Below are 12,367 nucleotides of genomic sequence, written 5' to 3'. Positions count from 1 at the left end.
AACCAGAGGGACTGAGATGAGATGATGGGGGGAGAGGGATGTAGGGTGAGGCAGAGAAATTACATAATCTTCTCCCATATCTCATCTTTTCAAAAACAAAGGATTTTCAGGTAAGTTTATATAAAATGAAGCTGAATGCATATGAAAAAAATCTTTCCTTCAGAGGACAGCAAGCTTAGGGTTCCAATATCTCCTCATTCAATTGTAAGGCAGAGCCGTGGCTGGTACAGCAGAGGGTATGGCCATAGACGTGATGCTGATAACCAGGAATGAGTCACAGTTCTAGAATTTACTACCTAAGAAATTTTAGGGAATGGAGAAAATAGTCCTACCTTCCCATCAGGACTGGAATCAACAGGCATACAGTAAATGAAACAGGATTACATCTGGTTGTTTGTGGTCCAGTCACCCAGCTCTGTCGGACTCTTTTGTGACCCCATGGACTGCAGCCTTCCAGGCTCCTCTGTCCATGGTATCTTCCAGGCAAGAATACTGGAGTGGGTTGCCATTTCCTTTCTCCAGGGGATCTTCTCAGTTCAGGGATAGAACCCACTGCTCCTGCATTGACAGGCAGATTCTTTACTGCTAAGCCACGGGTGAGCTGGTGGCTATTTCCTTAAGGTAAAATCTATGCATTTCAGACATAGTTTGATAGCTATTGACCAATTAAAACAACATTTACTGAGAAATGCCCATGTGTGGAGGTCTGTTAGTGTCCATGTAACAGAATTAAAGGAAAGGTTGGCTTTGAAATCTCAGAACTCACAACCTGGATGGGAAATTATCCGCATATACAAAGAGGTGTCATTCCAGCTACCTGTAATACAAGTCTCCACGGAAGTACCAAGCATGAAAGGGTCATTACTGCTTTATCAGGCAAATGACATATTCCTTTAGGTATGAAATTTTCTCAATAATCTATCCTACTATTCAAACTGAATTTTTTTCTGAGAACATTTGACCCATAAGCACAAATCAATAATTTCACAAGAGAAGTCATGAGGAAACAGAAACAACCAGAAGACTGAAAGTACTCATTTCTAAATGCTAGCATATATTTCACTTCAAGAAACATTCGTGGGTCACCTGCGAGGCACAGGACCTGTGTCTGCTCAGGAGGAAAAGAGCCAGTTAAACCGGGTCCTGCCCTCAGGATATGAGGATTTCCTCAAGATCACGATATGCATAGAGCTTTGGATGTGTGCTGTCATCTTTTTAAAATATGTGAGGGCTGAAAAGAGGAAATGCAAGGATAACTTCCTCAATAAAGTACTTTATGAAAATGGCATACTAGGTTTATCTGAAACGGAAGACAACGCAGTATAGTGGTACTGAACCCGCACTGTCTGATCCTAATTTGGCTGTTTACTAATTATCCGACCCTGGGATTGTTATTTCATCATCCTGGGCCTCAGTCTTGTCACCGAAAACTGGAAAATAAGGATCAAATAACTACAGTGAAGATTAAATGAGATTACTAATCCCTATAAAGCAGAAGGAAATAACAGAATAATAATAAAGTCCTGCTGAGAGTATTTAGAACATACAGATAACATACAGTGCAGATAAGAAGCTCTGATAATAAACTTTTTTATGTTGTTGTGGTCATTCTGCAGGAAGAGGGTAAACCTCCACCCAGATCTGGTGAGAATGCTGAGATTGAAGATGCTACACAAGAACCAAGACGGTATGAAACGGCCTCGCTGGGAGGGTAGGGCAGCTTTCAAAAGCAGGTCCAACAACAGCCTGAGAAGGCAAAGAAAGGAACAGGCTGAAGGTTTCCATAATGGCAAGGGGCGGGGGCAAGGGGGTGAGCTTTCCGCCTGTGGTTTCCTGTCTACACCAAAAGAGGGAGCACCTGGGCTTTCTTATCAGCTTTCCCAGATGTGAGGGAAGACTGAAAAATTGTCAGCAGTCACACATCAAGAGCTGTAGTCAGACTCTTCATTACAGGTCTACACAAACCTTCCAGAACAACCATACACAGTTCAATGAAGAGAACTGTGCACCCTACTCCATGCTGCATACACTGTGATTTTCAGAAATCTACATCTATTTTAGACTCATCTGTTCCATCAAGAAAGTCAATGTGGATGCTTAATATTTCATTGCCTTGGGTTCATTTCTTGGAAAGCAAATAAATAGCACTAAAACTAATGAACAGAAGAAAATTATATTATTTACATGCATCTTCACTATGTTAAAAAAAAAAAAAAAGAAAAAAAAAACCAACCTCAGAAAAGAGGTATGTCTGAACTGAGGAGTTTTATCCATTGACTTGTAGATGGATTGTCTCTAAGCTGGCCAGGGAAGTCACCATCCCTCCCTGCAAGGTCCATTCTATCCCTTCAGAGTTCTTGAAGCAACATAACAATGAAGTGACGGTATCACACAGGCTGCAGTGAGGATATTTTTCGTTGTTGAAGTTCAGTTCTTGTTGTTTTTGTTGCTTTCATTGTAGTTATAATTTAATATTTTCTGAGCATGTGCAAATTACCAGACACTCTGCTAATGCATCTACTTTCCTCAGTCATTTAATAACAACCCTATGAGGTAGACGATATTATTATTCCATTTTACAGATGGCGAAAAACCGAGAACAGATGGAGTCCAACTGATCATTCTTTAACAGCTTCTATATACATAACCAGAGATGTTTGTCTTTCAGTTTTTAAACACCTTCCTGTCACATATGGATTTATAAGCATGTCTGCCTTCCTGATAGCTTAGTTGGTAAAGGATCTGCCTGCAATGCGGGAGACCTGGGTTTGGTCCCCGGGTTGGGAAGATCCCCTGGAGAAGGGAATGGCTACCCACTCCAGTAGAATTGCCTGCAGAATTCCATGGACAGAGGAGTCTGGCAGGCTACAGTCCATGGGGTCATAAAGAGTCAGACACGACTGAGCAACTTTCCCTTTCACTTTACTTATCACTAAGTTTTATTAGATGTAATTAACACCACCCAGGAGGAATCTATAATTCTGACTTGGAAAGCACATAGCTAGAAAAAAAGAGGGTACTGAGGAAAAACTACAGGACGAGAAAACCACAGTATCTCTTAGTTTATAACCACATCCCACTTTTTGAAATGATTAAAATCTATGGGGCAAAAGTTCACTGTTGAAGAATAAGTAACTGCCCATTATAGGAAGCCCCTGTTTTATTTCTAAACATCATTTCTCAATAAATGGAAACATTTTCCACAGCACCCTTACAAAAGCAATTTAATTTCTCTAACAGCCATAACACTGAAATTTTTAATTTGATATTCTCAAATGGTTAGATCACTCTTTATAATTCTGAAGCCCCGTGGGATGATATACAAGCCAATGCAAATAACAGTTACAATCTTCTCTTGACAGCTGAATTTGCCTTTTCAAAGGTACATATGTCTATCAATCTAACACTAGAAATGTCAAGGAATCAAATAATATAGCTCACTATTTCATTATAAACCAAACATCTTTCTGTACTTTAAAAAATTTTGTAAACAATAACAGGATAAAATAATACATAATTGGAAATGGTAGTTAATCTTACAAGTTGCACTATTATAATTTTAATATCCAGGTGTCTACTAACTTTGTATAAAGCTATAAATGTACACCTTAAATCTAGGATGACACTCAGGTTGTAGCTGTGGCTTTAAAGTTGCCACCTTAAAAATGTTTTCTGCTTCTCTCTTTTCAAGCCAATATATTCACAAACTTGATGTAGACTTTGAACAGCCATGAACACTGAGACAGTAGTTTAAACAGGTGGGAAACATGGCAACAGGATGCAAAAAGATCCTCTGGGGAAATAAGGAGTTTCTAAAAGGTATCAGAGTGCTTGCAAAACTGGAAACCAAGCTTTGAAGATCTCTTCACCATGCCAGTGCTGTCGTATGGACAGAACTATTCAGCAAGATGCTTAAACTAAACTGTAAGACTTAAATGGGGCTATCTTCACAAGCTGAGTAATTGATGCCATCCTCAAACTGGCATTTGACCAAATAATTATTGTCAGCTTAAAAGACAACTTACTGCAAAACAACGCTTTATCCAAAGATGAGAGAATTAGGTCATTCTTTCATGCATTGTCCCACTCTATTTATTGATGGACTTCGGAGCAAACATGTCTCCTTGCAAGATCAATACTCTCCTGTCTTTAGTAAATTTAACACCATCCCTTTACAGTAGGTACATGACTTGCTCTGTCCTGACTTGTAAATATTCAATAGGCAGTCTAGACAGCATGTGGTATCACAGAACTGGAATCACCTTTTAAATAAATCAACAAACAGTGCTGCAGACCCAAACAAGTTTCTGCTGGATGTAAGCAAAACTGAACTTAGTATAAATTGTCCTGAGTTAATGAATAAACTTTTATTATTTAAGGCAATTTTGAAGGAAGTCAGAACATCTGGGTTCTTAAAGGCTTTGGCTATTGGGAATAGAGCTGAAAGAAGAGAAGTTGGTTTTTTTTTTTTTTTTTTTTAATCAAAACAAACTTTATTTTATTATTTTAGGGACTGCAAAATGACCCAAAGAAATTAGTATGTGTAAGTCCACATGAACCATATAATTTCCATGCTACTGTAAGAGAGCACGTATTCCCCCATAATGCAGCTACATTCTCTTTCTGCATCATGCAAATTCAACACATTGTTCTTAAAGCTCCTCCAAAACAGACATCATTAAAGCACAAATCTAGGGCTCACAGAGTGAAAAACTAAGATCTACATCTGGGTCTTATAGGGCTTGTAAATGGCACATCTGATAGTAAAACCTATTTAGGAAAACAGTGCAAGAAGCTTCAGCAAGTACTACAGGTTGTTGAGTCAATGATGTTTAAGATAGCTGTTTTCTGTCAACAGTTACTCTCTCTTCCAGGTTCTCTGGAACACAGACCCATCTCTGAAAACTCAGAGCAAAGTACACTCCAAGGGAGAAATATTACTTAGATGAGAAAGAAGAATGAAGCAGCAGCAGTAAAATAGACATAAAATTGGAAACTAGTGGAAAGCAGGAGCAAGGAAGGGAGGGAAGGGAGAGAGAATGAGAAGCAAAAATCAACATACATGGGAGTTTTTCACACTATATTTTAATACAGTATTACTAGTAAAAGCAAAATGCAAAGAACTAATGAATTTAGGAGATAAGGATAATTTTCAACATTGAATAAAATCTCATGATTCCTCATGACCCTTCAGTCCAGTGTACCTAGAGTTACATGGCATTTACCTATTTTTAATTATTTAAGGTAGAAGTAACTTGATTAGGACTTCCCTGGTAGCTCAGATGGTAAAGAATCTGCCTGTAATACAGGAGATCTGGGTTCGATCCTTGGGTCCAAAAGATCCCCTGTAGAAGGGAATGGCAACCCACTCCAGTATTCTTGCCTGGAGAAGTCCATGGACTGAGGAGGCAGTTACAGTCCATGGGGTTGCAAAGAGCCGGACATAACTGAGCCAGACATGACTGAGCGACTAACACCTTCACTTTTCCAGTTGATTAGACTGGTCTAGAATATGTTCAGGATAAAAAATAGTTTTTATGAATATAATTCTGATGATAAACTATGTAAATAAATTATGAAAAAAATAGTAACTCTACTTACTATAAATGACTTATAATAGCCTATAAGTGTGGGAGAAAGAAATGGCAACCCACTCCAGTATTCTTGCCTGGAGAATCCTGTGGGCAGAGGAACCTGGAGGGCTGCTATCCAAAGGGTCGCATAGAGTCAGACACTACTGAAGCAACTTAGCATGTATGCATGCGTTGGAGAAGGAAATGGCAACCCACTCCAGTATTCTTGCCTGGAGAATCCCAGGGAGAGAGGAGCCTGACGGGCTGCCGTCTATGGGGTTGCACAAAGTCGGACACGAAAGAAGTGACCTAGCAGCAGCAGCCTATAAATGAAGTGAAGTGAAAGTCGCTCAGTCGTGTCCAACTCTTTGCAACCCCATGATCTATACAGTCCATGGAATTCTCCAGGTCAGAATACTGAAGTGGGTAGCCTTTCCCTTCTCCAAGGGATATTCCCAACCCAGGGATCGAACCCAGATCACACGCAATGCAGGCAGATTCTTTACCAGTTGAGCCACAAGGGAAGCCCAAGAATACTGGAGTGGGTAGCTGATCCCTTCTCCAGTGGATCTTCCCGGTGAAGGAATCAAATTGGGGTCTCCTGCATTGCAGGTGGATTCTTTACCAACTGAGCTATCAGGGAAGCCCAATGGACTATAATAGATGGCAAAATATAGAATAAAATTTTATGATGTTTGAACTTGCTCTAGAGGAAATCTAAGACAGGAATAAAACTAGTTCAACCATTACTTGTTATTTTAATTTTTTTTCTCTCCATGTAGCTAAAAGCATAGATTTTGTAATTATATAATATATATGCATTGGGAGATTTTATCCATATTATTATTCTAGTAAAATATACTAGTATAATATTTAGTTACTCATGTTTTTCACAAAAGCCTGGCCCATCTGTTATGCCATCATATATTAGTAAACACTGATAGATTTATAGATGGATGCTTTTCTACAAAAAAGCCTCATTTTAAATGTTTGAATTTTGAAGCATAAATGCTATGCGACACAAAAAGTGACATGAATCATGTCTGCAATCGAGATATCCACATGGTCGTGCAAAAGGTACAAAGAAGAAGAATAAATGTCTGCTATGTACAGAGAAAGGTCATAAAGACAACAATCACAGGGAAGTAGGTCACCATTTGCCGCACTTTTCTCATGTTCTCCTTCATTCACCTGTCACTCAAACTAGATGCCCAACACTCACTAAAAATCAACTCAGCTCCTAAGTTCTTCCTCTTTTCCCAGGATATAACTTAAGGATGCTACTCTCATACATGCTCCTGTCCTTCCTGGTATCTTCCTTGTCTTCCTCCACTGGTACCTCTTTGAGTGTAAATCAGAATCACTTCCCCTAAGGTGGGAACTGTATCACCTCCCTGTTACTTCTCCCCACTGATTTGTCTCTTGCCTTCCTTTCCCTGTTTCACTTCCAAAAAAATTATCAACATACACTAGTTGCTCCTGCAGTAGTATTTCTCAAAAAGTGGTCAGCAGACCACCTAAAATTCAGAATCAGGAGGAATGCTTAGCTTAAAATGCAGGTCTATTAACCCATGCCAGACTTCCTGAATCAGTTTCCTTGGGTAAGGCCCAGGAACCTATATTTTTAACAAGCTTCCTGGAGCTCTTAAGTAAATTTTCAGAACAACTGTTCCCTTTCCTCAACACCCAGTCTCTCCTTAATCCTCCCAGGAGTGGCTTCTATGTCTGAAAATCCTTTGGCTCTTTTCTTCAATCCTCAGTAACTTCCCCGTGGCCAAGCCCTTAGTCTTTTTTCCCATTAACTCTCCTGGACTGCTCTGCTGAGCCTCATATAACTCTCTCTTGTTCTTATTTTTACAGAAGCCACCATCCTTGCTTTACTTCTCTTGTTCTGCCTTTGTTTCCTACTAGTCCTCCCCCTCTGGGTGGTCTCAGTGGCTGAATTTTGCTTTTTCTTCATCTCTTTCCCATGTTTTGTCATTGAAACTGTCTCTTAAATAATTCCTCCCCTCATGACTTCGAAGATTTTCACGTTGTCAACTCACAAAGGTACATCTCTAATACATGCATATCTTTCCCTTAAACTCTAGCCCAGATGCCAAATGATCTGTGTGATCTTTGCTTGCCCCTGTTTAATCTGCTGTTCCCTCCAACTCTCTATGCTCAAAATGTACTGTAACTCTTTTCTTCCTCAAGCTATTTCTTTCTCCCATGTAACTGAGAAATCTACATATGTAACGCTAGGAAAATACATCTGTGAATTCCTCAAAGCAGTATCCCTGAGAACCTACTGGACCCAGAGCACCATGCTGACTGCAATCAGCTACCCAAAGAACCTTAAGTCTTATCCTTGAAGACCTAAGGTTAGAACAGGAGACAATATAAGCTATATAGATAATGGTACATACACTTAAGACTAGAGCAGACTCTGCTCTAGAGGCAAAATAAAGATCCAATCAAATAGTCCCCAATCCTGTAGCATAATAGGAAAGGGATTAATACCAAACCCAACTTTTTCCAAGGAAGTAAAAGAAAATCCTTCTTACTGGCTGGTTTCTATTAAATGTATTAGTATCAGGTCATAAGGAATTTTTACTCTTGTTCCCCAACTTTTTTGCAAAGAACAAAGCATCACTTTACAGAGGATAAGGAGGAAAACTGGAGAAAATGCTGAGGTAAGTGTAGTTTGAATAAAAATGCTTTTATAACATTGATTAAAGAAAAGAAGCAATGTTAAGTTGAACTTAACAGGTAGACCTGTTTGCAATATCAAGTACCTGTGGGAACACTAGTTTAAACTACTAAATTGAAAGGGAGGGAGAAACTAAATTGAAAATAACCGAGAAGAGTTTATTTAAAAGATCTCCTTCTGTTTTTATAGTTAAGTTACTATAAAACAGAAACCAAAGCACATTTGTATATCAAAACCCAAGCTGAGCCTGAGATTAAGTGAGGGGGAACAGGACTGGCCCTGAGATTGCTTTAGTTCCAGAAAAGCCTCATTGGGACATTTCTCATTTGCCATGATTGCCATACGGCTTGTTTTATTCAAAATATTTATTCATTGCTTTTATTTTGCCCTATATAACAAGACTTTTCAAGGATTTGAGAGTGTTTTCTTTTCAATTAAAAAAGTCTATTAACTTGTTTTCCAACTTACCAAGAATATATCCTCTGAGTAACAAAAGATGAGGAAGTGCTAAAAGGTTTCAAGAAACCACTTCCTTTGAATCTTTTTCCTTTTGTTACTCTACTACTCAGTGTCTTATTTCCTCTAGTTCCGTTTGACTTTTATAATTTGTTCTCGCTCAAGCACTGGTACTTACTGAGTGCCTAAGGCACTCAAGTTATGGGAAAGAAGGTTGAGTGTTAAATGTTTCCTATCCTTCCCTTATGTTCAAGAACTGGATTTCTAGCAACTCAAGTTGTTCTATTTGAAGAGATAAAACAGTGGCATGTAAAGAAATGAGATTAGACAAATCTTTCTCTGTGTTCTTTTAAGAATCAATAAATCTAGAAGTTGAAAGAATAGAGCCTTGGACCAAGTGATTAAATCTATCAAGTATTTATGCTTCCCCAAATGTACTTTGGGGGGAAAAAAAGATGATTTTGAAGCAGAAATTGCATCAGATATTCAAGACTGGGCAGTGAGGTTGAAGCCACAAGGAAGCAAAGAGGAAGGTGACAGGTAAGGAGCATCAGCATGGGTCCCGGTGGCAGGCTTGCCTAGGATGCTACTGCTAGGAGGAGTGTGGGGGCTGAGATGCAGGTGGCTGTTCAGACCCCCAAACAGGGAAGGGCAAGGCAGTCGGCGCTCTCCTGTCTGCACCACCTCCAGCCCATTATGTGCGGGCTCCAAGAAGCACAGGTGCCTCCGGCAGGCTGTCTGGCCAGGAGTAAGTCTCTGGCACATTCTCATCTTCTTCTGGTTCATGTGAAAGAATAAAGAAAGTGAAATACTAATCCCATCATGTTACTTCCTGAAAAACCCTTTCATCGTGCTCATTGTCTACCTGGCAAAGTTCAAAGCATTTGAGGCTTTTTCTGACCCATCCTCCACTTACCCTTACAGTCTTATTTTCACCCGTGGCTCTCACAAATTAGGCACATTACATGGATGGTACCACACCCTAATACACACTCCCTTATGCTTTCACACCTGCTGTGTTCTCCTCCCCAAATGGCTCCTCCATCCCCAGTCCTAGCTCCAAGGTTCAAGGTGCGATGCCCTCTCATCCTAAGACACGTTCAAATATCACCTCCTCCATGCTTATCTAGCCTTCTCCTATCTCATCAAGCAGAATAAAATGCTTCGACTTCTGCGCTCATACATCACGCATACCTCGATTAGAACTCTTGTCACAGAATTATGGAATCCATGTCTTTCTCCAGGAACCCAGAATCTTCTTAAGGTCAGACATCACCTCTATTCATCTTGTATCTTTCAGTCAATAGCACCATGCAGGAACATGGTGGGGACTCAATAGATAAAGTTTATGAAATAAACTATGAATCAGTTGGTGGGTCAGTGATAAAGAATTCCTCAACAATGCAGAAGATGTGGGTCTGATCCCTGGGTCTGGTCCCTGGGTCAGGAAGATCTCCTGGAGAAGGAAATGGCAACCTACTCCAGTATTCTCGCCTGGGAAATCCCATGGATACAGGAGCCTGGCAGCTTAAGGTCCACAGGGTTGCAAAAGAGTTGCAAATGACTGAGCAAGTAAACAACAGCAACAGTACATTCAAACCAGTTCAGCCAATGTTTGCTGAGTACTTACCACGTGGCAGACCTATGTACACCCCAAAGTTATAAAAGGGGTAAGATATGGTTACTGCTTCCCCGGTGTTGCTAGTAGTAAAGGACTCACCTGACAATGCAGGGAGACCTGAGACTCAGGTTAGATCCCTGGGTCAGGAAGATCCCCTGGAGGAGGGCATGGCAACCCACTCCAGTATTCATGCCTGCAGTATCCCATGAACAGAGGAGCCTGGTAGGCTACAGTCCATAGAGTCTTAAAGTTGGACACGACTGAAGTGACTTAGCATACCTGCACATGGTTATTATGTTTAAGAAGCTTCGAGTCTTGCAGGAAAGAAAAAGTATGTAAAACATAATTATAATGCAATGTAAGATGTATGGCACTAAGGTATATATTAGATTCAGAAGTAGTACGTGGGAGAAAATATTAAGATAGAACTCAAGTAGAGCAAAGGCTTTAATCTGGAAAACAGAGAAAAATAAATTTATCCAGGAGGTACTGAGCTGGTTTAGCAGCCAGCAGAGAGCCACTGCAGAGCTTGGGAGAGGAATGGCATGCTGATGCAAATGATATTTTAAGAACCATTTGAGGCAGCAGGAAGAAATCACTGCAGCAAGGAGAAGGTGCAATATGAGATCCCCTAAGCCTCCTTGTCCTGAATTACAAAATAAGACTTTCCACTTTATAAATCCACCTTAGTTTCTGCTGGGAAAGGTGTTCATTTCAGCAAGGGAAGGCAAGAAGTTCACGCTGCTCTCAGTTAAACACTGGGCAAACAAGAGGTGTGATGTATGCAGAAGATGGTGTATTTTACTGGGCATGACATTTACTACATGGCATTTACTGGGCCATGTAGTTAAAAGCATAAAAACTTGCCAAATAGCTCAGGAAAAATAGCATAGAATTCTCAAAGCCAGGAGAGTTTGGTGGGAGGAAACTGCATCAAGAAGCACTTTGTCTGGTACTTCCAGCTGGTTTTTCAAAGAAACTGTTTCATCTCAACCAGTACTCAAATCAAGTGAGGAAAACACAAAATTATAAGCCCAACCTCACAGAAAATGCACACAAAACCTCAGGATTCTTTCTTACGTCTCAAAACTGTACTTCCAAGTCTAGAGCTGCCAGAGTCAGGACCCACGAGTTCCTGAAATGTTGCCATGACATAATTAACTGCTTATGTCTATAAGGGATTCAGAGCATCTTTTAGAGTCTGGAAGCAAAGAGGATGAGGCTGAAATGCAGACTGTGATGCTGAAAAGGATGAACGATATTGTGAAGAGGAATGCACACCCCTGTCAGTGAGTTAAAAAGAAAAACACACCCTTCTTTGCAGTGAATCTGGTATTTATTCCCCTTCACCTACTGTGGTTAAGCAGGATTCTAATTCTAAAATGAATTCTCTGACTTTACTCCCTGGTGCTACTCCAATGATTACGTTACCTTACAGGGTAAATGGGATTTTGCCAATGTCATTAATGTCACATATCAGTTGACCTTAAGAAAGGGAAATTAACCAGGTGGGTCTAATCATGCGAGTCCTTTAACACAGGATTTTCTTCCAGGGTGGCAGAGGGTAAGTTAGAGAGATTTGAAGCATGAAGAGCATCCCAATCCTGCTGCTGGTTTGAAGATGGAATGGGGTTTAATGAGAAGGAATGTAGGCAACCTCTAGGAGCAGGCGGTGACCCATGGCTGACAACCAGCGAAGCAACAAGGACCTTAGTCCTACAACCACAAGGAATTGAATTTTGATTGAATAACCTTGAAGTGGGTTAACTGTCAAGACTTCCAGATGAGAGGGCAGCTCAGCTGATATCTTGACTTTAGATTTATAGACCCTAACCAGAAAGCCCAGTCAAGCTCACCAGAATTTCTAATCGACAGTCTGTGAGATAATAAATGGCTATTATTTTAAGCCCCAAAGTCTGTGGTAATTTGTTGCAGCAGTCACAGAAAACTAATAGGCCTTCCAATAATTACTATTCAATTAACACATTAATTGATGTACATGAAGTTCCTGAATCTGAATAGAGA

At 40.2% G+C, this 12,367-nt stretch overlaps 1 protein-coding gene across 3 annotated transcripts in view; it reads right to left on the bottom strand.

Annotated features, from left to right (window-relative positions):
* Nucleotides 1–12,367, bottom strand: part of PID1 (phosphotyrosine interaction domain containing 1) — a 251,565-nt gene that overhangs the window by 37,922 nt on the left and 201,276 nt on the right. The window contains exon 1 of one of the 3 annotated variants that reach the window (XM_065930413.1): nt 333–453. The exons of the other annotated variants lie outside the window; for them this stretch is intronic. Coding sequence (XP_065786485.1) covers nt 333–362 — 30 coding nt within the window. The 5' untranslated portion in view covers nt 363–453. Of the gene's footprint in view, nt 1–332; nt 454–12,367 lie in introns of those variants that run through there. 3 annotated transcript variants of the gene reach the window in all.

Source organism: Muntiacus reevesi, chromosome 3 (genome assembly GCF_963930625.1).
Source record: "Muntiacus reevesi chromosome 3, mMunRee1.1, whole genome shotgun sequence".
Taxonomy (NCBI): domain Eukaryota; kingdom Metazoa; phylum Chordata; class Mammalia; order Artiodactyla; family Cervidae; genus Muntiacus; species Muntiacus reevesi.
Note: the sequence above shows the minus strand (reverse complement) of the source record. Positions and strands in the feature narration are given on the sequence as shown.